General features: G+C 42.9%; 1 protein-coding gene across 2 annotated transcripts in view; it reads left to right on the top strand.

Moving 5' to 3' along the window:
- The window catches only part of zgc:153039, a 102,210-nt gene extending 86,617 nt beyond the window's left edge, over window positions 1-15,593 (top strand). The window contains exons 9-13 of one of the 2 annotated variants that reach the window (XM_023961527.2): window positions 1,781-1,905; window positions 8,115-8,307; window positions 11,910-12,084; window positions 13,004-13,150; window positions 14,511-15,593. In XM_023961527.2, the coding sequence (XP_023817295.1) occupies window positions 1,781-1,905; window positions 8,115-8,307; window positions 11,910-12,084; window positions 13,004-13,150; window positions 14,511-15,460 (1,590 nt within the window). In that variant the 3' untranslated portion in view covers window positions 15,461-15,593. Of the gene's footprint in view, window positions 1-1,780; window positions 1,906-8,114; window positions 8,308-11,909; window positions 12,085-13,003; window positions 13,151-14,510 lie in introns of those variants that run through there. The other variant, XR_013659635.1, reaches the window with a different exon arrangement.
- Window positions 15,594-23,546: the final 7,953 nt, after the last annotated feature.

Raw genomic sequence — 23,546 nt, 5'->3', positions numbered from 1 at the left:
TCACACATTTTCATATCAGAGAACATGGCAGGGAGCAGCCGTCTTAACATGCTCATCATCTCCAGCCCTTTATTAGAAGTCACCTTCTGCCCAGCACTGCCCAGTACATCCATATGCTGTCATTATTATTACAGCGACATCTTTTACTACAGATCCTGCTCGGAGAATTTCAATAACAAGTCCTCCTGTCACGTATGGAAGCTGCCACCGCCAACATGGCTCTGAGCGTGGAGCCGAGCAGCAGCTCCGATATCATCTTAATTAAAAGTGAACCTTAGCCTCAATCAGCAGCTCTCACTGTGGAGCCATGTTACAGGGGGCCTCTGGGCCTTCCCAGGAAAGTATTTAAAAAGTCTACTTTAGCAGAGCTTTGCTCTCTAAATATTTGTCTAATGATGTCACCCATCAACAGCAGTTCAGACAATGACTAGATTTAACAGTAAAACAAACCTCTAAAGTTTTCTGTTTACAATGAATGGAGTCTGATTTTTTAGTTTTTTATTTATACAGTTAAATGTGACACATTTAGGTTGTTTTTTTGTGTGTGTGTGTGTCTGCGTGTGTGTGCGATTATGTATTTAGGAAGTGGGACTGGCAGTATTAAACCTTTTGTGCTAAAACAAAAAAGTGACATATGGAAAAAATTGTTGAAGAATCAGAAGGTTCATGTGACTAAGGCTTAAAGGCACAATGATGCATCCTCTTGTCGACGACTAGATCCATGTTTGCCTTTGTTTTCCTTGTCTGAGCTGAGATCTGGCTCCAAACTGTGCGGCTGCATAGCTCCAATATTGCTCACCATTTTTGTTGCACCGCGAATGTTAGCTTGGGGTTGTGATAGGCTGTAAGCCAGGGATGGAGGGTGTAAATGCAGAGCTTTCAGCATTGGGAAGGGGCAGGGGGCCCTAGTTGCTCCGTGGCAACAGTCCCGCCCATAACTCTCAGGTGAATTTCTAATGAACTACTGTCGCTCTGCAGAAACCATGTCATAGAAAACAACAAAAGTTTATTTGATTTTGGAAAAATCAATAAAATCATAATTAAAAGAACACTGGGAAAGCTTTGAAAATAGATCAAGAGATGATCAGAGTGGAGCTTTAAGAGTTATTAGCATAAATAACTGCAGTTCTCTATTCGGTGCACTGGGGTGAAGCATGTCGATCAATGATGGAAGTCTGAACCACGATGAACTGCTTTTTCAGAAGTTGTTTCAGTTGTTGGTTTAATGTGTTTTAATTACAAGCAGAACAACATTTTTCACTAAATCCCACATTAGAGTCCAAATTCTGTTACCTTTTTTATTCTATTGTTCATTACCAACTGAGTGTGGTAGAGTGTCTCCCTAAGACTGGTGGTATGTTGTAGGTACACACTTGTGTCTTCTTGAGTATTCTTTTTGTTTTCTTCCATATTCTTTTTGTTTGTATTGCTTGAAATAAACCATTCCCAAATTCAAATAGAGGAATCGATGTTCGAGTCATACCAAAGACTCTCAGCATTAAGGGGTTGGATTCGGGGTGTTTAACACCAAATGGTTCCTGAGCACAGCTGTGTCCACAGCTCACTGCTCTCCCTGGGGATGGGTCAAATGGAAAGGAGACATTTCACTCACCAAGATTTGTGTGTGTGTGTGTGTGTGTGTGACAACTAACTTTAACTTTAATTATTGGCACTGTGACGATGACTGACAGGTGGTAGAAAATGACCTTAAAGAACACCTTTCCGCTGATCCTCAGTGCTCTTCTCTTCTCTTCTCTTCTCTTGGTCCCTGTCTCAATAGTTGGTGCTGTTTTCTGGAAAGCTCAACACCATTGCCAGCATCGTGACCATTTTCTTCCTGCTGGTCTATGCTGCTGTGGACCTGGCCTGCCTCGCTCTGGAATGGGCATCTGCTCCAAACTTCAGGTAAACATGTCACAGTGGGTTTCTTCAAGCTCTGCTGTTTCTGGGCCCTCATGCTTGTATTGTGATGGTAAAAGAACAAGAAGAGGACAAAGCTGTTTAGTGCCACTCAGGACAAAGACTGCACATTTTCATGCCACTGTGTTTGCATGTGAGGCTGAGCAGACTCTGCGTGTTTGTTTTCCGGGGACACGCATAATAATCCTGATTTATAAGAGCTCCTTGAGGCTGTTCTAATAAAGCCACGCCAACCTGAGGGAAGGTGGTGTGTTTGTGCAGCTGGATGACATCATGACACAACCAGCGTTTGTTATTTCAGTCACTTTGCACTTATTTCCTGAGTTATTCAACATTTTCTGTGTGAACTGTCAAGTGAGGCCTGCAGTCAAAAACAAAATGATTTTTTTTTTTTGAAGAAGGGCTTCATCACTCGTTGATTAAAACCCATTTCACAGATTTCAAGTGTTTGGGGGAGAGACCGTCTCAGCAGCTTTCATTGCTTTAGGATTGTGACATATTTCCTCCAGCGCTCGTAGTCAGTTGTGCTGCAATGGTGGAACAAGAGTCACAAACTGCAGGAAACGCTGCAAAAATGCAGCGCTGCAAAGGTTTTCAATGGTGAACAAATGAGTTTCTGTCCTTTAAGAATGCATCTGAGTGAATGTGGTGGGTTCAAGTTGCATTTTTAGGTTTTGCCAGTTACATCTTCCCTATACCTCACAAAAACGGCCTTTCATGGAGAGAACACAAAGGAATCTGTCTGATAGCTGCTGCTGGAACTAAAGAGACATGCACCAGAGAAAATCTGCATTTGTCGGTTACAATCAATCAATGTGTAAGAAAGAAATGTTTGAGAATCACAGGATTTCCTATGAAATGCTGATGTTTGAAATGTTTGGGTATAGTTGATATCTCTGATATTGCTCACCATTTTTGTTAGATCGCTAATGTTAGGTTGGGGATGTGAGAGGCTGTAAGCTAGTGGAAGAGCGTGTAAACAGAGAGCTCTCAGCAATGAGGAAGGGGAGGGGGTGGGAGGCTTTTGCACGAAAAGTCCCACCCACAACTCAGATGAATTTCTAATGAACTAACCTAGAAAAAGTTTTTTTGATTTTACCTAAAAACTGCATAATCATCTTTCAAAGACCACTGGGAACGCTTTTAGAATAGATCTAAAGATGATCGGAGACGGTCTTGAAGGGTTTATGGATGAAATCGGCGTTCCGTGCGATTTGTTATTTTGGTTAACAACTGTCAAAACCTTCTGAGTTTAAATGTGCACCACAGCCAGCAGCACTTGCAGCTTCATGTCCATGTGGATATTTTTGTCAAATCTTCACTGTTGCTTTTCCCCCTAAAACTGATTATAATGATGGAGCCTCTTCTACGCTTGGAATGATGATGACTAATGGAAACACATTCAGAACCTTCTCTGTTTTTGTCCTTGTTATGCCAGCAGAAACTGAACGCATTGAACGGGTCTGCAGTGTTATAGGCTGCACTAAGTGACCGCTGGCAATTACTGAGGCAAAGTTAGCATCCAAACTTCTCCGGCTGTCCTTTCCCGGGGACGCGGTTCCCCCGGCGTTCCCCGCTGCATGTTATCTGCCCGCCTGCCTGTTCTGGGTTCCTCCCTGAGCTTCTGTTCCGTTCGTTCACGGTGGCAGTGTCAACAGCCCCAGTGTTGTGTGTTTGTTGTTTAGATGTTTCTGCTTTAGACTGCAGCTTTTTTTTCTCTCTGCTCTCTCTGGCGGTTCCCCACATCTCTTTCCAGGCGAGATGAATTAAAAGCCATTAAGCGCCGTCTCCCCCCCTGAGAACTGCTCTGTAATTAGCATAACTAATTTAGCAGAAATATTTCTCTTTCCCTTAAATTTGTTGTTGTGTGAAGGAGGGAGGGATGAAATTATGATGTGGCGGAAGAAAATGCCTTCCAAGTGCCTCCGTGTGTCTGTGTGCGCGCACATTTGTGTCTGATTAAGTTTGTATATGTGTGTTTATGCGTGTATGTGTTTGGAGTCCTTTTGTCTGTATGTTTAAATCTGTGTGTTCCTTTGTGTATTTCTGTGTGTGTTTGTGTTTTGTATGTGTGTTTGTGTGTCCTTTCTTCTGACCCCGCTCATGTGTGTCTTGTACACTCAGGTAAAGAGAGGAGCAGCCGTCCACTGATCTCTACCTGGTGATCAGATGGATCTGCTGGCAGATTACCAGTTGAGTTTTGTTATAATATTCGCCCGTGGTCATGAGCTCCGGGTCACGACTGAAAGAACCAGGTCCCGAAATGAGTTTACTCTTTTTGGCCAAAAATCAGCTCTTTAGATTTGTAGTTTGGTGGAAATGTTGCAGTTGGTTGATTCTATAAAACTCGACATTTAAAGAAATTCCACATTTTTCACGAGTTCCTTGCTAAACGTCATGCACAGGGCTTCATGGATGTTGTTGGTGTGAATGAGAAGGATGCAGATGAAAGGGTAGATGGAGGCAGATAATTTACTAAATCATCCTTAAACTATGCAACCTAAAAGCAAACTAGTCTGTTTGGGCAGCATTTCCAATCCCTGACCCCTCTGCAGTGCACCTTACCTTTCTGTCTCAGTTGTGAATCAGGTTTTTCAGCTTTTCCTAGCTCAGCAGAACGAATTTCCTGTATGTGAAGCTGAGGAAAACCGGGAATAACATGATCAGAATATGGAAATGAGAATTAACTTTGGTTAACAGGTATTATTCTGTAGAGTCTGTTTTCTTTTTCCTAAGGTCATTTTAGTCTCCTTGTGCTGTAGCGGTGTTGGATGCTGCCTGACGTAACGTCTCGTACACTCGCCGACCTCTCACTTATAGAATTTGACAGCTCCGGGTTGGCAGCCTTCGTATGAGTGTGTATTTGGAAGTTTCTGTCCCGAGTTCTCAATTATGACGTGTCATTTGGCTGGAAACCGAACCTTACGTCTGAGTCTTTACTGCTCACTGTTTTTAATGTCTTTAAGAACTCGACTGGCTACTTTTTCCTCAGCTTTTTATTTTTTGCTGTGTCAGCAAAGTGACATCAGTTGCGACAGAACAAGTAGGGCTTGATGAAGGGGTGAGATGGAGGTGACTAGATGGGTGGCTTTTCTCCCTGACGATGGAGGGGCTGCAGGGACAAAAGGGATGGGTGGGGGGAGGGCCGGGCCAGTGGGCAAGCTTTTACCATAATTACTCCCACTTTGATGGGATGAAGAGAAGGATAAGATTGGAGGATTGTGGGTAACACTTGTGCTAAGTGATTCAGTCAGATGGAAATAGAAGTTTGAGCTTCGGAGGAGAGCCAGCACGGGGTTAAAGTGAGAAGAAGATATTATTAGTAGGTTGTGATGAGACTGAGGTCAACGAAAAAAGAACATCATCTGACCTCTGAAAGGGATTCTGTCAATAAAGCTGTCTATTTAGCTGTCTATTCCTGGAGTTACATGCAATTTTTTGGCAAAAAAAATGTGTAAAACTTTTCAGAATTCAATATCTTTATAACTCAAAGGCAACCAACTCTACAGAAACTAATCTCTGTTGCACCTAAAGACACCAAACGGGGGGGGGGGGGGGGGGGTACAGCTGAGTTATGAATGTTTTACCTCTTTTACAAACATCTGTTGGTTCACAAGTTCTGTTTCCACAGTCACCATCTTATTATCATTTAACATTTCAGGACCGTAATTTTCCCGCAATACAAAAACATGGGAGGTTAATGGAAGTGTCAGCGGTGTGGTATTGGATCATAAATCAGGGATTTGGACAGAAATGATCAGATTTGACCTCATGAAGAAAGATCTGCATGAGCAGTCACCTAAACAATTAATCACTGCCCACCAGACATGTCATGTACCTCTCATTGATACTTTATTCATTCCAAATGAGGATTGGCTGTTTTGTTAAAGAACTGTTATCAACGTTGTTGTGAATAAGAGCTGCCTTGTTTGTAAACTGACAAACATGTAAAATAATAATACATTATCCACCATTATTGAAACTTTTAGTAATAAAAGACAGGAGCCCAAAGGTTTTTGAGCTTATTCGTCTTTGCTGATTTATTGATTGTTTTGCTGGGGTTTCTTAAGTAGTCAGAATTGCCCTTACAGGTGGATACGGGCTGTCTGCGGGTGAGAAATAGTCAAAGATCTTAGACTGCTCATGAACCCGTAGAGAGAAAGTGTTCATGCACATTTATTGTCTATGGACATGCTGCGAGTGACAGGTATTAGAGAAGGCCTATACCACACGTAGGGGTGGAGTAGGTGAGACGCAGGCGCTCGGACAGATTTATCTTCTTTTCCCTAAATCCTGTGGACGGCACAAGGAGCCCATTTTTGCTGTTCACGTGATAAATGTGTGCTCCTTGCGTTCAGCCTGACTGTTATGAATGAGGAAATTAGAGGATATCAGAGGGTAGTTTGTGTGGAGATCCTACGGGCGCCCCACGTACACTTACGTGTCACATGCACATCCCGTTTATGCAGCATGTGCGCATTGTCAGCAAGGGGCCAGTACTTGCACCTTACTAAGCTTATGGCTTAAGGACACCGTACAACATCATCACCCATACATCATAAGTACATGCAAATTTCATTAGCCTTACGAATACTATACATTACGCTTGGCTCAGGTACAACAAGAGTACGCTCCATTTTTATGACGTTCCTTACGATCCATACGATGCAGTCGCTCCTCTTTATGACAGTCCTCAGGCCCGCAGCACCCCTACGAATGCCCCCCCTGTATGGGTGTTTGTGATTAAGGGTTTGTTGTTTTCAAAGCCGAACATTCGGTAGCAGAGTTCTGTTTTGGAAGGTGCTTCCACTTACCTGGAAAGCTTCAAGAATCATGACCCATAATGCATTTGTCTCCTCCACCTGACTGACAGGTTGCCGACTTTTCTTCCATGTGATGTTTCTCCTAACCAACGATAATAAATGTTACACTTGCAGTTTTTGCATTAGGCCAGAGCCTGAAGGAGAACCTGCCATTCATGTCTGTAATTACAGCTGGGACTGTTTTAATTGCTGTTGACTTTCAAAGCTTTTATTTTGCAGTAAACAGAAGTCAACTGTTCCAGCCTCCCCAAAACTGTGCACTTCATCCAAGTGTTGGGCTCATATCTCCGTGAATCACCTGCTTGTTCCTATTTAAAACTGGCACACACAGACATGCATCTGCGAGCTTTAAGTGCTGTAAACAGAGCTAATGCACTCATTTATATTTTCATTCATGCCCACGCACTCAAACACACAGGGGTCTGCAGCAGCAAGCACTGGCAGCTTATTATCTGTGTGTAGTTTTGGTTTTAATTGATTCTGTCTCTGCATTAACTCTGCATTTGTTTTTATGCAGCGTTGAAGTCACGCAGGAGTAAATAACTGAAAATATGCATGTGGTGGGGGCAGAATAGGTTTAGGTGTAGTAAACAAAAAAGTCAAAAGAAGAAAACTTAATAATTAAGTCATGCTTTAAATAAAAAAGAAATATGTGTGGTTTTAATGAATTAAATCAATAAAATAAAGTCTTTACATGAACAAAGATTCTCTTTATTAATACAAATCAAAGCAAACATTGACTCAAAATGAGAACTGGACTAAGTTTCACAGATGCTGTTGATAATCCTCTTATTTATATATATAATAACAGTACAGACCAAAAGTTTGGACACACCTTCTCATTCAGTCTTCTTTATTTTCATGACTATGAAAATTGTAGAGTCACACTGAAGGCCTCAAAACTATGAATGAACACATGTGGAATTATATTCATAACAAAAAAGTGTGAAACAACTGAAAAAATGTCATATAGTAGGTTCTTCAAAGTAGCCACCTTTTGCTTTGATTACTGCTTTGCACATTGGAAAGCAGTAATTGGGAAAACTTTGAAAGTGTCCAACCCAAAAAGGTAAAGGAGTGTCCAAACTTTTGGTCTGTACTGTATGTACGTGTGTATATGTGTGTGTGTTTCTTCCTTTTTTAACAAATATGGACTTTATCAATATTTTAATTGTCATTTAGCGATTTACTACAATATATTTTTGCTTATGTCCACTGAATACCTTTCTGTCTATGCTACATGATGTTTTTCTGATCTAAGAGGTGTGATTTTTATTTTTTATTTTTATTTTTTTATTAATAATGCTTTTTTCTGCCCATTTTCTTGTATCTGAACTGTAACATCTCCCCTCTCTCCTGTTTCCTTCCCAGGCCCACTTTTCGTTACTTCACCTGGCACACGTGCGTGTTGGGCATCATTGGTTGTGTCGTCATGATGTTCCTAATCAACGCCATCTACGCCTCTGCCAGCATCGCCTTCATGCTTCTCCTGCTCCTGCTGATTCACTATCTCAGTCCCACCTCCAGCTGGGGATACATCAGCCAGGCTCTCATTTTCCACCAGGTCTGACAAGCACACACAAACAGACTCATTCAGCCGCACGCGCTCAGCGCTGGCCTGTCATTACTATAGCAACTAAAATCTCATCCCCACCACTTTACAAGAGCCTGTACCTCTGCCAAGCAATCGTTCCATCACATTTATGGAGACATACGCGCACAGACTGTCCCCCCCACAGCCCCCCCAAGTCGATGCTTTTACATTTAGCAGATAAACACACACATTCTCCTTTTTTTTATCTTCCTCACACATTACACCTTGTCATTCCTACAGCAACTATCTATCAAGTTTATATCAGGCTACCACACACATACACACACATCTATTTGAATTTACTCCCACAGCAACACTTATTTACGGCACAAACAGAGCTTCACATCATTCAGCTCTCCGTGTCCTTTGTCCAATGAGCCTGCAGCTCTGAAGGAGACACCAGTCTGCTGCCAGGAGGGCCCACAGCTGAGGACAGCTGCTGCCAAAGCTGCAGGCGGCTGCGGGAATAGAGAGCCACCTTGCGCTTTCCTCAATATGGGACGCAGTCACAACGTCGCGTATCTGATGGACCCAACATTTGTGCCTCTTTTCACATAAGTCAGAATAATCTTTTTACGTTTAATCTTAATGGGGTTGTATGTAATCCAGGAGTTTTGTCTTGAACTATTTAGTTTTAGAGAGGGGAATACCAGTCAGCGAGGCTGCATAATTATGTTTGCATTTCTGCCTAACGATGCAGATGCAGTTTTCCTATTGATGTCCACACTCTAGATGAAACACAAGGAAGTCTGTGTGCAAACCTGAGCTTGGAGACCCGAACCCCTGCCTGATGTGAAGAAAAATCCAGGCAACCAGTTAGAAGTTCTGCATTTTATGGCAATACAGCAAATCTATTTCAGAAGAAACTTTTGTCCTATAGGTTATTAGTTTTATTCTACTTAATTAACAGAGTCCACAGTAAAATTGCAGTATAGAGTTAGAAATAGCATTTATTCAGTTATGATGTTTAATGTAGAATTGAAATATACTTTCAACCCTTTTCCTCTCCAGGTTATATAACATAAGTGCATCTGATTGGATGTGGGTAATGTGTTTTATGAATAATAGATCATTTCCATGAACTTTAAATGGAAGTCCTACATTATGTTAGCGTAATTTTATAAATGAACCCCCCTGCGTTGCACCCTCCCTTGTGGTTTAGCAGTTTTTATATAAGCTTCTCTGATGGAAAGTAAGAGGCAGACCACATATGTTGGTGTGAAGACGCGTTCTGCCGCTGCAGCCGGAGGCCTGAACGCCAGCTGAGTGACATTAAACAGAGCTGGAACACACAACCTAAGAGCGGTAGATGGTCAACAACTGCATTTAGGATAGAAAAAGGGAGAGACAGAAGCAGGGAGAGCTTCTTAGATCAGAGGAACAGAAGGGGGTTGAGGATGTAAGCAATAAGAAGGTTATGAGGGATGGAGAAGCTAAGTGATAGATGAAGCTGAAGCAGCAGTGAATTGATGGATGGCAAGATGAAAAAATGGAGATATGAAATGAGACAAATGATCAGTAGAGTGGAGACAGTTGGACATTGCCTCTGGGACCTTGTTTTCATGTTTTACTGTAAAAGTTGTGGTGATCATCACAGTGTTTGGTGGATCTTCACGTTTGATGGATGGCCATAAAGAGCCGCATGTCGCAGTTGAAGCTGCAGTTAAAACGTCTGTGGAGGTGGACACTTTCTCATCTTGACACATTTTGGTGTCATTAGCACAATGCAGAGGAGAAAAGAAAGAAAAACTTTTGTAATGAAACATGTTTGGATTATTATTTGGTATCAGGAAGTTCTCATCTAGTGTTCTCGTTTAAATGGGAAGTTACTGGCTAATCTAGCTTTGCAGGTGTTTTCTGAGGTTATACCATTGACCTTTTAATGAGAGCTGGACTGACTGACTCCCCCCCACTGGCATTCCAAACAGGAAGTGCTCACAGGCTCCAAGAAGCCAAAATCCTATAAACCCATTCACTCTCACACCTTTTTATAACATGTTCTTAATCATGTTTTTTTTTTCATATTTTTGCTGTAATGTATGTTATTCAAGTTAGAAACTGACCAATCAGATGCCTCAATAAAAGTAGGTGAATCCTGCTGGCCCATTTTAAAGTGGGCCATCTCACTCCTGATTAGTGAATGTGGTTGCCATAGAAACGATACCTCAGACTGACTCGCACCAAATACTGCTTACTGGCTACATCTGGCTCCAACATGTCGGCGTCCCTATTGTGAAAACATAGTGACCGAATTGGCTTCATTTGGTTGGGTGACGTCACGCTCCCTTGCTTTCATAGAGTCGATGGTTTTCGCTAAACTCAGAAACTACCAGTTTCTCTGCCAGAAACAGACTGACAAACTCAGATAAATGGCATACCAAAAAATCCTGCTTGGGTAAAGGCAGGATTTTATTTATCACTTGGTTAAAGACTTTATGTTAGTGTGGGGATTTAGGACAGCCCAAGCGGAACGCAAGATAACGTCAAGAACGTTTATTTGGAGCGTTTGCAGTTTCGGTTCCTTTGCCACCAAGTGCCCAAAAAAGTGCCAGGGTTTTTCCTGTAACCGTGAAGAATTGCTCTCATGATTTCAAACCTGGAGAATTATTCAGAAAAGTAACTTTAGGAAGGAGCTGATTGAGCGATTTAAAAGAACCACCAGAATGACCACACGTGGTGAACTGATGAACCAAGTGTCCATAATGGATAATGCACGTGTGACATAAAGTAATGACAAAACCTAAAGAGGATCACATCCGTTGATGGTTACAAATCCAAAAATTGCTTTAATTATTAGAAAATGGATCTGCAAATCTTCAGAATTTTTCTTTGCTTGTATTTTGGTTGTGTTCCCAGGAAATAGGTCAGGGATAAATACCTGTTGTACGACAGAATTTTAGGGCCAGTTTACAAATTTCCTTTTTTTTAAACTACTTTAAAGTCCTTAATTTACAAAAACAATCATAACTGTTAATTTACAACAATAAAGTCATACATTCACGAGAAAAAACACCAGTTTTTTTTTTTTTCTGAGCCATGCTTGAAGATAAAAGATATGGAGCATTTTGTGAAGCTTTATTTCCGGATAGGTTTCAAAAACAAAGAAACAATGAACCTTTTGGTGACTGTAATTGGAGCCGGCTCTCTGGGGCTCGGTGTTGGTAAAGTGGAGTTTCATGTGTAAAATACGGAGCTCAGAGACACGTTTGGGTGTACATGACTGCCACTTTATTCTGCCCTTTTCATTCCTCCATTTGTCACCTTACGTCATGTACTGTAACTGTCATGCGCACAAGAAACACCAAAGGGGAATGAAAATAGTGTTACATGCGTCCCCTCCTCTAAAGAAAACATATCGTTTCAACACAAAACAACAAAGGGGAATGAAAATGATGTGGTGAATATGGTGGTTCACCTCAAATATGGTGGTTCTCCATATTCACGGGTGTCTCTGTTCCCTAACCCCAGCGAGGGGGGAAAAAGATTAAACAAAAAAACCCCATTTAACAGTTTTTTTGTACTGAAGCTGAGAGGGAGAATGAAGGCTGACCCGTTTTCCCACTTCTGTGAAGGTGCGCAAGTACCTCCTGATGCTGGATGTGAGGAAGGACCACGTCAAGTTTTGGAGGCCCCAGATCCTTCTGATGGTTTCCAACCCCCGCAGCAGTGTGGGCCTCATCACCTTCATAAATGACATCAAGAAAAGTGGTCTCTACGTTCTTGGGCACGTCCAGCTCGGAGACCTCAGTAAGCTGTTCACCATTCGGCTTTCGATTTTTGGATTTGATGGATCCGTTATTACCTTGATGACTTTACTCTTTTGCACGGCTCCTCACGTAAACCAGCTCAGTGTGAGAGTAAGACTAACAATTATGTGCAAGATAATTCAGAGATCCTGATGGGATGGAGTTCTTGGACAATTTAACACTGTTATTAAATTTAGTGGAAGCAATGAGAAAAGCTAAAAGCTTGTTTTTTTTCTGGCCACTGAAACACAACTGCCAAAAAATAATAGGTTTTTATTGAACCTCTTAATGGAAACGTATTTCTGTATATAAATATACATCTCTTTGTGTTGTGTCCTACCTTTTAGATGTAAGTTGAACTAGTGCACACACAGCACTCTACTAGTGTCTGTTTTTATTCTGCTGATGTTCTGGTTGCAGGGTCACTGGCAGACCTTTCCCCTGGTTTCTCCCAGGAATGTTGATGAAAGATTGGATCAGAACTCATCAGAATATCAATGATTTTGAGAGTTACACTGTGAAACAAATCATGTTTTTGCTCCTCTTCTATCATAAACCTTTTGCTGTAAAAAATTGAAGTGGAGCTACTTGATAAGACTATTCTTATCCAGCATCTGCTGAGCCCACATTTGAATAATTTTGTATCAATGGAAACTATCAAATTGGAGTCTGAGGAGGTCCGAACGAAGCAGAAACCAGAACCGAGCCTGCAGATGCGTTTGCTGGGCTTTTCCGTTAATGCACGCTGATGCTCTGGGGATGAATGATCACCTGCCAGCCTGGTTTTCTCCTAGATCTCCAGCTCCGTCTCAGGCTTTGTTTGACTGTCATCTGTTATTGTATTGTGTCTGGCATTCCTCACACTATGCTGTTCATTTTATTTCAGCCATTTTCACAGTTTGTCGTTCATTCTTCTCCAGACACTTTACCATCTGATCCCCTTCAGTCCCAATATGACTCCTGGCTGTCTCTGGTGGACCATCTGAACATTAAAGCCTTCGTCAACCTCACACTGGCAGACTCTATTCATCATGGTGTCCAGCATCTCCTTTTTATATCAGGATTGGGTCAGTCTCTGCAAGCATTACACCACTTTCTCAGGAACAGCTGAGGGTTGACCGTTTCTCTGTAAATAACTTATTAATGTTAACGTCTTAAATGGTGACAGTTTAAAGGAACATCATACCAGAATCTGATGGCAATATTGCCTGACAAGTTCTTATGGTTTTATCTTCACGAGTAAATTTCAAACCCATAAAATGAGGATTGGAAAAAAAAAATCCAGAAAAGTGTGCTTCCTGTTGAACAGTTTGCTTTCAGGCAGCTGCGCTTGCTTCTCTGTTTCTAGGTGCACAGAGCTGTGCGGGAAAACATTAGTGATGTATCTCACTCTTCCTAACAAGCCCGTGGCTGTCAGGAGCCGCATCAAACACCGGGATGCCAAATTAAGAGACTTTCTGAAGCCCTGGGATGTTCTGACTACTGCTGGGTCCTTAGCTGCCGCGCCCCAGTCCCCCACCGCCGTGTCTTAACGGTTGGAATGTCGTTCCCTAGATGGTGTACATGACTCCTGTCTGTCAGGATGTCATCTGCAGTCCTCAGGAGAGTAAAGATGTATTTCTAATGGAGGACTCAGGAGGGTCCTGCCCCCCTCCCTCTCTGTCAGCAGCCACGTTTAGTCACTAAACAGCAGGTTTAAATTTAAAGCTCAATGTGATCTAATAATCAACTTGCACATCTGCCGAACGCACCAAAGACCACTAATGCTTCCGTCTTTCCGGAAATCAAACCACCAACCTCAGAACTGTTCTATCACTGAGCCACAGCCAAGAGGGTGACGTTTGTTAGATGAGTTTACTAAAACCTGTTAAAACAAAATATCCAGTATTGTAGTAAAACAATGGAGTGTCCATGGGCTCCTCAAACATATTTAAGCATAGATTAATGCAAAGCTATGTTCACACAACCCTCAGCTGCGTGCGTTGAAGTGACCACTTTCAACTAAAGGTCCATGTGAGTCTATGAAAATACGTGAAAATGTGCATTTTTCCACATTCAAATCTCTCGTGTTCACACACACGCAAGTTTTGACAACCGATTTTATGACGTACGAAAATTAAACCAGTTGAACTTTGACCACTTTGACATTGCGCACCAAGCCTCTCCCCACTCACACAACAATGTTACTTTTGACTTTCATGGCGTCCCTTGAGGTGGCCGTATGAGCCTTAAGGGAACTGCAAGACACACCTGCTCTCCTCTAAAGATGCAGACGCTGCTCTCCAAAACTCTCCGCGGGCCAGACAGCCCTAAAACTTGTAGTTTGAATAAGGCTTTATTAGCATGTAACCACAAAGAAAAAGGTTTCATTAGAATCCGACAAACGACTTTCTTATTCGTACCTCATGTGTTGTTTTCTTTCTGCAGGTGGAATGCGACCGAATACTCTGGTTTTGGGTTTCTATGACAACTGTTCTCCAAACGACAGGCTGAACTATCCTATGTCCTCCAGTCAGTCCACCAACCCCTCCAGCCTTAGCCAGGAGCTTGAGGAGCCGCCCCTTTTCCACTTTGCCTCCTTGCGGGGGAGTGGTGACAAACAGGATTCTGGTGAATTTGAGGATGGGAAAGTTCTCGGCCCTGAGGAGTACGTGGCCGTCATCGCTGATGCCATGAAGATGCTTAAGAATGTAGTGCTAGCTCGATACTTCAACAACTTTGACCGATCCCAGGCGCTTTTACCATCCTCCTCTTCCCCCGGAAAGGGCGGAGTGTTTGTTGATGTCTGGCCGGTCAATCTGCTGCGGCCCGACAGCAGCAGCTACGTTGACACTTGCTCCTTGTTCCTGTTGCAGCTAGCATGCATCCTCAACATGGTGAGAGCTTGGCGCAAAGCTACACTCCGTCTTTTCTTGTGCGTGGAGGAGGGGAGAAGCGTCAAAGGCTCAGAGGAGAAACTTGGCCAGCTGCTGAAGGATTTGAGGATCAAAGCTCAGGTTTACCCAGTCCCCTGGGACCAGGTGGTGGCTCTTCACTGGCAGCGCCAAGGCGGGTGGAGCAGGAAGCAGCAGTCCACTGATCCCTCCACAGACGAGAGCGCAGCCAGAGCCGAAGAAGACGAGAACCAAGACGATTACGTCAACAGCTTTCCAAGTAACGCTACGCGTCTGTCGGACGACTACCTGTCAGCCGTCAACAAGCTGATCCTGGATCAGACCCGACAGCCCCCTGCTGTCCGATTCCTGTACTTACCACGCCCCCCAGCTGACACCCGCGGCTACACTGCATACTTGCAGCAGCTGGATTTGCTTACTCAGGACTTGGGGCCCACGCTGCTCATTCATGGGGTCACACCTGTCATAACTACAGACCTCTGAAGGATTTCTCTGTGCTGGAGTTCAACCACCTCTCCAAAAGCTTTGACCTCAATGTATATCTCTGTCTTTAACTTGTCATTCTCAATTTTCCGGATTATTTTTGAGGATGATCAGAATGAGATGAATTCAACCAAATCAGATTTAAGTGATTATGTCTCTGAATCAGAAGTGCCTTTAGTCCTTTGCTTCTATGAACAAACACTAGGTGCTATGGTGGGACTTGATGGGTTTTATTCCAAGAATAATTGTTTGGTGGGATCTCAGGATAACATTTTCATCATCCATGTGCACTTTTGTTTTCCTGCTAAATGCATGGAGTTTTCCAAGAAACAATTTTAGTGTTTACAACAACATGAACTACTGGAATGACATTTTATTAAATCATTTTTGTATTTTATAGAAAGATACTAACAATGTTGCTCCATAAGGCAAGACTTGAACACTGTGGAAGGTATTTATTGAAAGCAGTGACATTCAAACAAATGGCCTCTCAGGAGGAGGTTTATTGGATGTTAGCAACAGCACCGATGTTAGCTGACTTTTCTCTTATTTTTAGTATGCTTGGGGCATACACTTTTTATGAAACCTAATCCATTCGTTTTATTTTGACAATCAAACACTCTAAGGTAAAATGTGTGGGTAGAGGTTCTGAGTTTTAACTCAGATTTGAGGAGAAGATGGAGCTCCATCTTAAATTTGGTCCTTTGTTTTTGATGATTTCTTGTTTTTTACACTACACTCCCACTTTGACTACAATACTCCACATCATACTCCACATCATTTCCTGCATTTCTGCTAAAAGAAAGTTGCAGGCTACAGTTTATAGAAGAAATGAAACATTCCGACTTTGAATTACTGTCAAAATCTGAACAATATCCAATAAAATGTCTAAGATTTAAAGTGACTGAGAGAGAAAAAAAAAGTCTTTGTGTCCTTTTTTCACCCCAGCAGGAGATTGGTTCCAAAAGCCAGATGAGAGCTAAGCGTACCTTCGGGGCACTTGGACTGGGTTTCATTTCAGTTGAAGACTTGTTTGTGTGTCTCCCAGCACAGAGGGCGGGGCTTGTTGTGCAGGCACACATTTGTTTGAGGCGAAGCTGGCAAACGAGGCCTGAGACGCTGGGAGGGATAGGAGGCGATGCCTGCCACACAAATTACCTTGTCCTCCAGTCTCCCTCACTGCCAGCCAAGCAGAAATGGATTCCATCTCTGCTCTGAGCAGAGCAACAGATTGGAGAAATAAGACCAAACAACTATTGACATCAGTTCAGGAGGAGAGGGGCTGACATTTATCAGAGAGGGAAAGACCTGCGACCCTGAGCGAGTGTGACATTTGTGTGGGGGTGTGTGTGTACAGTAAGAAGGCCGGGTTAACTCTAAGTCTTGGTAGAAAATACAACCCAATGGCAAAAAATATTAGAAAACTGCTTGAATTTAACTGGAAACTAATTAATCTTAGAAAATAATAATTACATAATCAAAAAATGCTGATTCATCTGTTTGTACTTGTTAATAAAGAAGTGTTCATGGCTTGATACTCAAAACTAGCTGTACATTTTATGGCTCCAATGTCTGGTTCAGAGAAAATAAGAAACAAATCAGCCAAGATGAAGATTTTAAAATAGAGACCTACATTGTGTCCATGGACTGTACAATAGAACTGGACTAAGTGAGTGCGATGTCACCCGTAGAAAATGGTTTACTACCCGGTCCAACCAAATGAAGTCAACTCAGTTGTCATTTTTTCTGAGACAAGGTTTAAGGAGCAGAATGAATAACAATGAGGAGATCCGAGAGAAAACGAGCAGGAAAAAAGCTGCAAAAATAAGAGCTGTGTGTTTGTTTGTGTGTGTGTGTGTGTGTGTGCTGACGTGTTTCCACAGACAATGTGCATCCAAGGTAACCAAACTCATTCATTTTCTCAGCTTTAGTGTACTCAACCCCACCAATCCTGAAAGAATGATAAACAAGGACACTGACCTGCACTTCACATGAGAGCATTCAGTGTTAAAGCTGCTGCAAGGCCATAAGATCCTGGAATGAGACCTCTGTGAGATGCTTCCCCAAAGAACTGGGATGTGAAGATTCCTGAGAAACTGCTCCGCCCTCGATGGGAGATCAGTCTGAAAAGTTTGGGTCTCTTGTTATTTCAAAAGAAGCATTTTTGAGCCTCATGGTGCGTCAGCTTGCCCGGGGTTGCAGCAGGCCTTTGGGAGGGTTGCTCACCTGTGCTGGGGGCTGAGCCCCTTTTGAGTAATAACTCCGGGGGTGAAGTTTGAGCGCTTCTTGAGTCCTAGGGGGGTGTTTGGTGGTTCGGGAAATTAAGGTTTTAAAAAAAAGGGGTTCTTCCCTCTCCTCCAGATTTGAATTGCTTTAGACACGTAGGGATAATTAGTGAAGATAACCACCAATTTTTTAGCACATACACTACAGATCAATCACCGTGTCGTACATCTCACATACACACGGGACCCTTTGGAATGAGTGTTTAGGTGATCTGATGTAGCTGTTGGAGGACGGAGGGGTCTGTTTTGCCCCACTTCACCAATTTTAACTGCAACCCCTTAGCATATAAACACACATGTACACACCATGAGGGTGGTGGTCATATCGGACCCTGTCTTCTGCCACGAAATGGGTTGGATGGGGCGGCAGCTGGTGCTGGGGTGGCTGGGGTGTCCAAGGGGATCCTGTACTCCAGATCTGGTGGCTCACTTTCTGTACGGTGGGGGGGTCCATAACATCTGTGCTGGGGGGCCCGTGTTCTCGGGGTGTGGGCGGGGTTCCCTAGGGCAGGGCACCAAGCTACCCCAAAAATTGTTGCTTATACTGTAGCAACTGGAGCCCTGTCCTCTTGTTCGCCGTCTCTGAGCTCTGTCGAGGGGCCCCCGCCGTTCATCGGTGTCCCCCCATGTCGGTCTTGGTGGAGCTGACGGGCGGGCTGTCCTGGGTGCAGTGTGGGCTGGTTGTGGGTGGCTCTGGCTAGCTTATGGAGGTGGTGGTGGTGGTGGTGGTGGGGGGGGGGGGGGGTCAGGACCGCCCGGCAGCGGCGTATCTCTCGTCTGGGCGCCAGTGTATGTGACAGGTAGTTGGGGCTTGGGTCTGAGCCTTGGACACCTGGGGGGAGGGGCAGGTCCCTGCTTGGTTGGGGCCCCTGCCCTGTGCGCTCTTTTCCCCCTTTCTTCTTTGGCTGAAGGGCTGTGGGGGCATGACCTTCCGCTCTGTTCCCATGGTAAGTTGTCTAGCGCACTTGTGGATGGTTACCCTGGGGGGGGGGGGGGCATGGATGCCTGCCGGGCCGGACGGCTGCTCTGTCTGCTGTGGCTCCGGGGGGCTTTATGGACCATCCCCTCTCACTGAAGCGTTCAATGTGATCAAGTATACATCAGGAAACACAGAGTCATTCAATTTACATTCTCATTCCTTCTGGTTGAACACGGGCATGGTGGAGGTTTTATTTGTTTATTTGTTGGAAATGCAATCCCATGTATTCATGTCTGTCTGCACGAGGAGGAAGTCTTCTATAGATACTGTCAATTTGTATAGATATCCATAAGACTTGTAAATAGTCATTAGGATGCCGCATAATGGTGTGTGTACGTGTGTGCATGAGCATCAAAGCATATAATGGAAGTTACGTATGACCCCCTTTCTTATGACCTTGTTTTATCATCCACACCCCCCAAAAAACTCAATCATGTTCACATTTGCTATGAAAGGGGTTTATGTACAAACAATCCCGATTGTAAAAGCAAAACATGTCCATCACAAGAGGCACTCAGCAGCAATATGTGTTCATTTGTTGGATAGGGCAAAAAAATAAAAAATACAACTCAGATCCAACTTACATGATGCTCTTGTCTGCTGTGGATATGGTGTTTTCTTATTTAATGAATTTGTTCCTTCTTTTAGACATAAAACCACACAGGTAAAGCTCTCTTAGCTCCTGCTCCATAAACATGTCTTCATTAAACATTCAGGGGCCCGACTGTGACTGCACTCTCTTGGTGACTTGGATGAACCGTGTTAATTGAAGTGTTTGTCTCTGTCTTTATAGTCATTCAGCTAAAGTTACATTTGAGAAAACTAACAGCAATTATTCTTGCAGGTTTCAGTAAGTTTGGATTGAAACTGCCAAGTGAAGCTTCACTTATATCCCTGAAGCCTTTAGTGTTAATTATTCCTGTTAAAAATAACAGCCACCAAAGGGGCATCACTTTTAAGGTGCTCCTGATGGGACCTGAAGTCATGAATTAAACTGCACCACAGTTGATTGCAGCTTGTAGGATAACAAGTTTAGGTTTAGTAATTCAGCATTGATGTGATGTTTGGGGAGACTTAAAGACTTGCTGATATTTATCTTGTTTTTTATTTTGTTCTAGAGCTTGTAGATGATGTTATAAAGTAAAACTTGTGGATTGTCTCAAATAAAGTCATGGCATTTGAAACATGTTAAGTAACATAACATATGGCAACAGTTTTAAATTTGATCATCACTAAATGATATTGTGGTGAAAGTTCAGTAAGCAGATGACACAGCACTTTATGCTGCTAATTCGTCCATCAGTCCTTAGTTAATTTATTTTCTTTAAGAACATTTGAGGAGCTTTAAACCCACTAAAATATGTTTCCATATCCAGACATTTCCCTGCTGGGTTTTATTATATGATCTCACAGGAAAACGCGTTTTTCCAACAGCTCTGATGAATACGTTTATGCTCATGCCCCACAGAAAAGGCTTAGCACTTCAGCTCGGGCAAAAGAAAGAAATGTTCTGTTCTGTGTTCAGTAGGAATAGGTTGTTATGGCAGTTTTTATAATGAGACCTACAGTGAAATGATTTATTCATTTTTCTCAGTTATTCTTCTGGAATGTGTCCGTCATCCTCCCCTGAAGATAGTTATTAATGAAGCTTATGAAGATCCACATTTTCAACAGAGACTTTGGAAGGTTCTCTGTCCAACAGACCCTTTCGTTTTCTAATAAGTTCTTATCTGGAAATTGCCACCTTAACCTTTTGCCGTTGCTTCAGCATGCAGATGGATTTTATCACTCTTCACACCATTCTAATTGGACCAGCTTGAACTTTATGGTCCAACCACAAATCTTGGAACATCTCAACCTCTGTGCACGACACTGGAGTTTTCTTCTCTAGAAAACATATGGACAAAGCCAAAACTCAGAGCTGAGTAAAGGTAGCTTCCAGTTTCTAACTTTTACTTTCGATCATCTTTCTGCAATAAAATTTTACTCCTAAGGTGTTAAAATTCATATTCAATCCAGAGTAAATATCTAAACATCCTTCCTGCCACAACAAGCCTCATGTTGGTTCGGCTTGAACTCATGATCTGGGAGGGAGGGTGCGGTCTTGCCCAAGGACACGACGGCGGTTGGCTGGGGGGGGCGGGGATTGAGCCGCCAACCCTTCGATCATTGGACGACCTGCTCAACCGCCTGAGCTACTGCCACCCTATTTAAGAATCCTCCCCTTTTAGTTAGAAAGGTGTCATCTACTGACTGAGGGCAGGTGAAAACATGACACAATATAAAAAAAGACTATTCAGCTGAAGTTAGGAGTCTGAGCGTGAACCAGTTTTTCATTTGATCCTTTTGGAGGAACCTTTATCCACCGGACCACCAAGTCAGTGAGAGCACTATAGGTTCAAGTATCCTCAGTGTACACAGACTTTCAGTTGACAGACTTGAGGAAGAACGTCTTTACTCAAAAATCACAAGTTTTATGTTGTTAACTTACATCCTGTTTAGGGAAACACTTTATGCTCAGCTGGATTATTATTTTTTTGTCACGTGGCCTTTTTCTCCTGTAACAAATAGTGAACAATTGTCAAAAAGAAACACAATGGAGCTGGCTTATTTAGTCCTCAACTATCATTGCTGTGACCTAAATGAAGAACAAAAACAGAGCTATTACACTTCATTGCTTTGTCCTTCTATTCTACTGTGTGTGTGACTGTGTATGTGTATTTTTGTCTTCTCCTCCTTCAGACCTTCATACTACACCAAAGGGTGTTATCACATATGTTCATAGATGAAGATGAAATTGCCCTTCGCCTCTTCCTCCACCCACTCCAACTGTTTAAATCTGGTCATTCTATTGTTGTTGAGGGAACAAACAAATTACGTCTCCTTACACAATCAAGGCAGCAGCAATCACCGGAAAGGTATAAGATGGAGAACAGAGGGAGACGGCAGCGCCGCAGTAAATTTAGTAAATGGTTATGAGTGTTTGTCTTTGTGTGTGTTTACAGCTGTAATTAGTGCATAATGCTGTGAGCGGAAGGCTCCCACTAGCCGTGCAGCGGGAGTGTTCAAGTAATGGAGTGTTCCCTCCAAAACACACCCACAGGGTTCATTTAGCATGCACAACTGCACCCAGAGCCATAGGTGCACTTACTAAACACAGCAACTGAATGTCACGCAAACCAAATGCAAGAGTTTTTCTTCAGACCTCAGAAGTTGAACCAGAGTTTCCTCACATGATGAGCAGATGCTGTTAAAGACACACAGTTTCTGTGATGGTGATTGTCAACCAAAGAAAGGGTCAATGAAGAGACCAGCGCGCCGACATTGTTAGTGCGCAGAAGTGTTTGTAATGCTCGCCCCCCAGCCACTAATAGCTCTTTAATGTGCCGGGATAAAAAGGTTTTTCTAACCTTTGCCTTCTGCTGTGAACACAAGAAGATATTTCTAGAAGCTGACATTATCCAGGTGTCCAAAAAAGGGTCAAAAGTAAAATTTTAATGGAGCATATAAGGCAGAGCAAAACTAGGATGCTGAGAAAATGTTTTGAGCAGACGGCTGTGCCTGTCTTTGTTTTAGTTCTAATTATTCTAGTTCTAATGAAATTTTAGTTTTTGTTCTTTTTATTAGAAAAAACTTTCAGTAGGATGTTGAAACACTAAAACTGAAATGTTTACTTAAATATCAATCACTGGAAGACCTACTATGCTTAAAATCCATTTTTGACTATCTTTTATTCAAATCGTAGCGATGTGTGGGAAGAAACAGTAGGTGAGATGTAAGCTACTACGGCAAGCCACAAGCGCCCTGCTCCACTCCATTCTGATGCATTCACTTGCAGATTAATAGAAGCATCAACATCTTTGTTTTCCTTGTCCGATCTGGGCTCTAGGTCAAAGCTGTACGGATGGATATTGCTCGCCATTTTTGCCCCAGCTGTATTACTAGGTTGGGAGGGTGAGGGGCTGTAAACTAGTGGAAGAGCATGTAAACATGATGGGAACGGGCGTGCCTATTCTACGCCAACAGTCCCGCCCCCAACTCAGAGGTGAAGTTCTAATAAACTCCTGCTGCTCTACTGATCTGGGCTGTCTGAAGACGAAAAATGGTCAAACCTGAACAGGCACACAGATTGCCCGCACGAAATATCGACCTGTAGAACCTGTAAAGAGAAAATATTCATGCATATTTTTACTATGGGCATGCTGCAAGCGACGGGTCATTGTGAACATTTATACAACACGTAAGGGTAAGTAAGGGTGAAGTAGGTACCGGTGTATTGTACCTTTGAGCCTTAAGATTTCCGCCCCTTGAAGATGCAGCCGCTCCTCTATGACCTTCTATGGACCTGGACAACCCAGAAGACCCACAGCACCCATACAGATCAAGCCCCCGTACTGGTGCATTTGACTATGACTTAATGCCTGCATGCTGGAATTCATCCTGTTGATTACCTATTGGGATAACGTCTGAACATTTTGAAATTCTGAACACCTTCTGTCATCCTGGAACGGTGAGGAACACGTCCAAAAGCAGTTTCTGGTGAAACCGACTGTTCTTCAAACTGTCTTATCTGTAGCGGTGGGCAGACATAGAACAGTCCTCAGTTCTTTGACTCCTTATATTTCTGTGGAGCTGAGGAGTAAAACTAATTTGTCAGCGAGCCGGATGTGTTCCGGCGTTGTGAGAGCGGAGGCATTCCCTCTAACAGGACTTTTTTCCTCCACATGACTGATGAAAAGACCATGTTTCCACAGGTTGTCTGGAGGCTTTAATGCTGTGTAAGAAATGTGTTTGAAAGGTTCAATCTGGCAAACAACAACAA

This window comes from Oryzias latipes, chromosome 13 (genome assembly GCF_053564925.1).
Source record: "Oryzias latipes strain Hd-rR chromosome 13, Olatipes_Hd-rR_3.1".
NCBI lineage: Eukaryota > Metazoa > Chordata > Actinopteri > Beloniformes > Adrianichthyidae > Oryzias > Oryzias latipes.
Note: the sequence above shows the minus strand (reverse complement) of the source record. Positions and strands in the feature narration are given on the sequence as shown.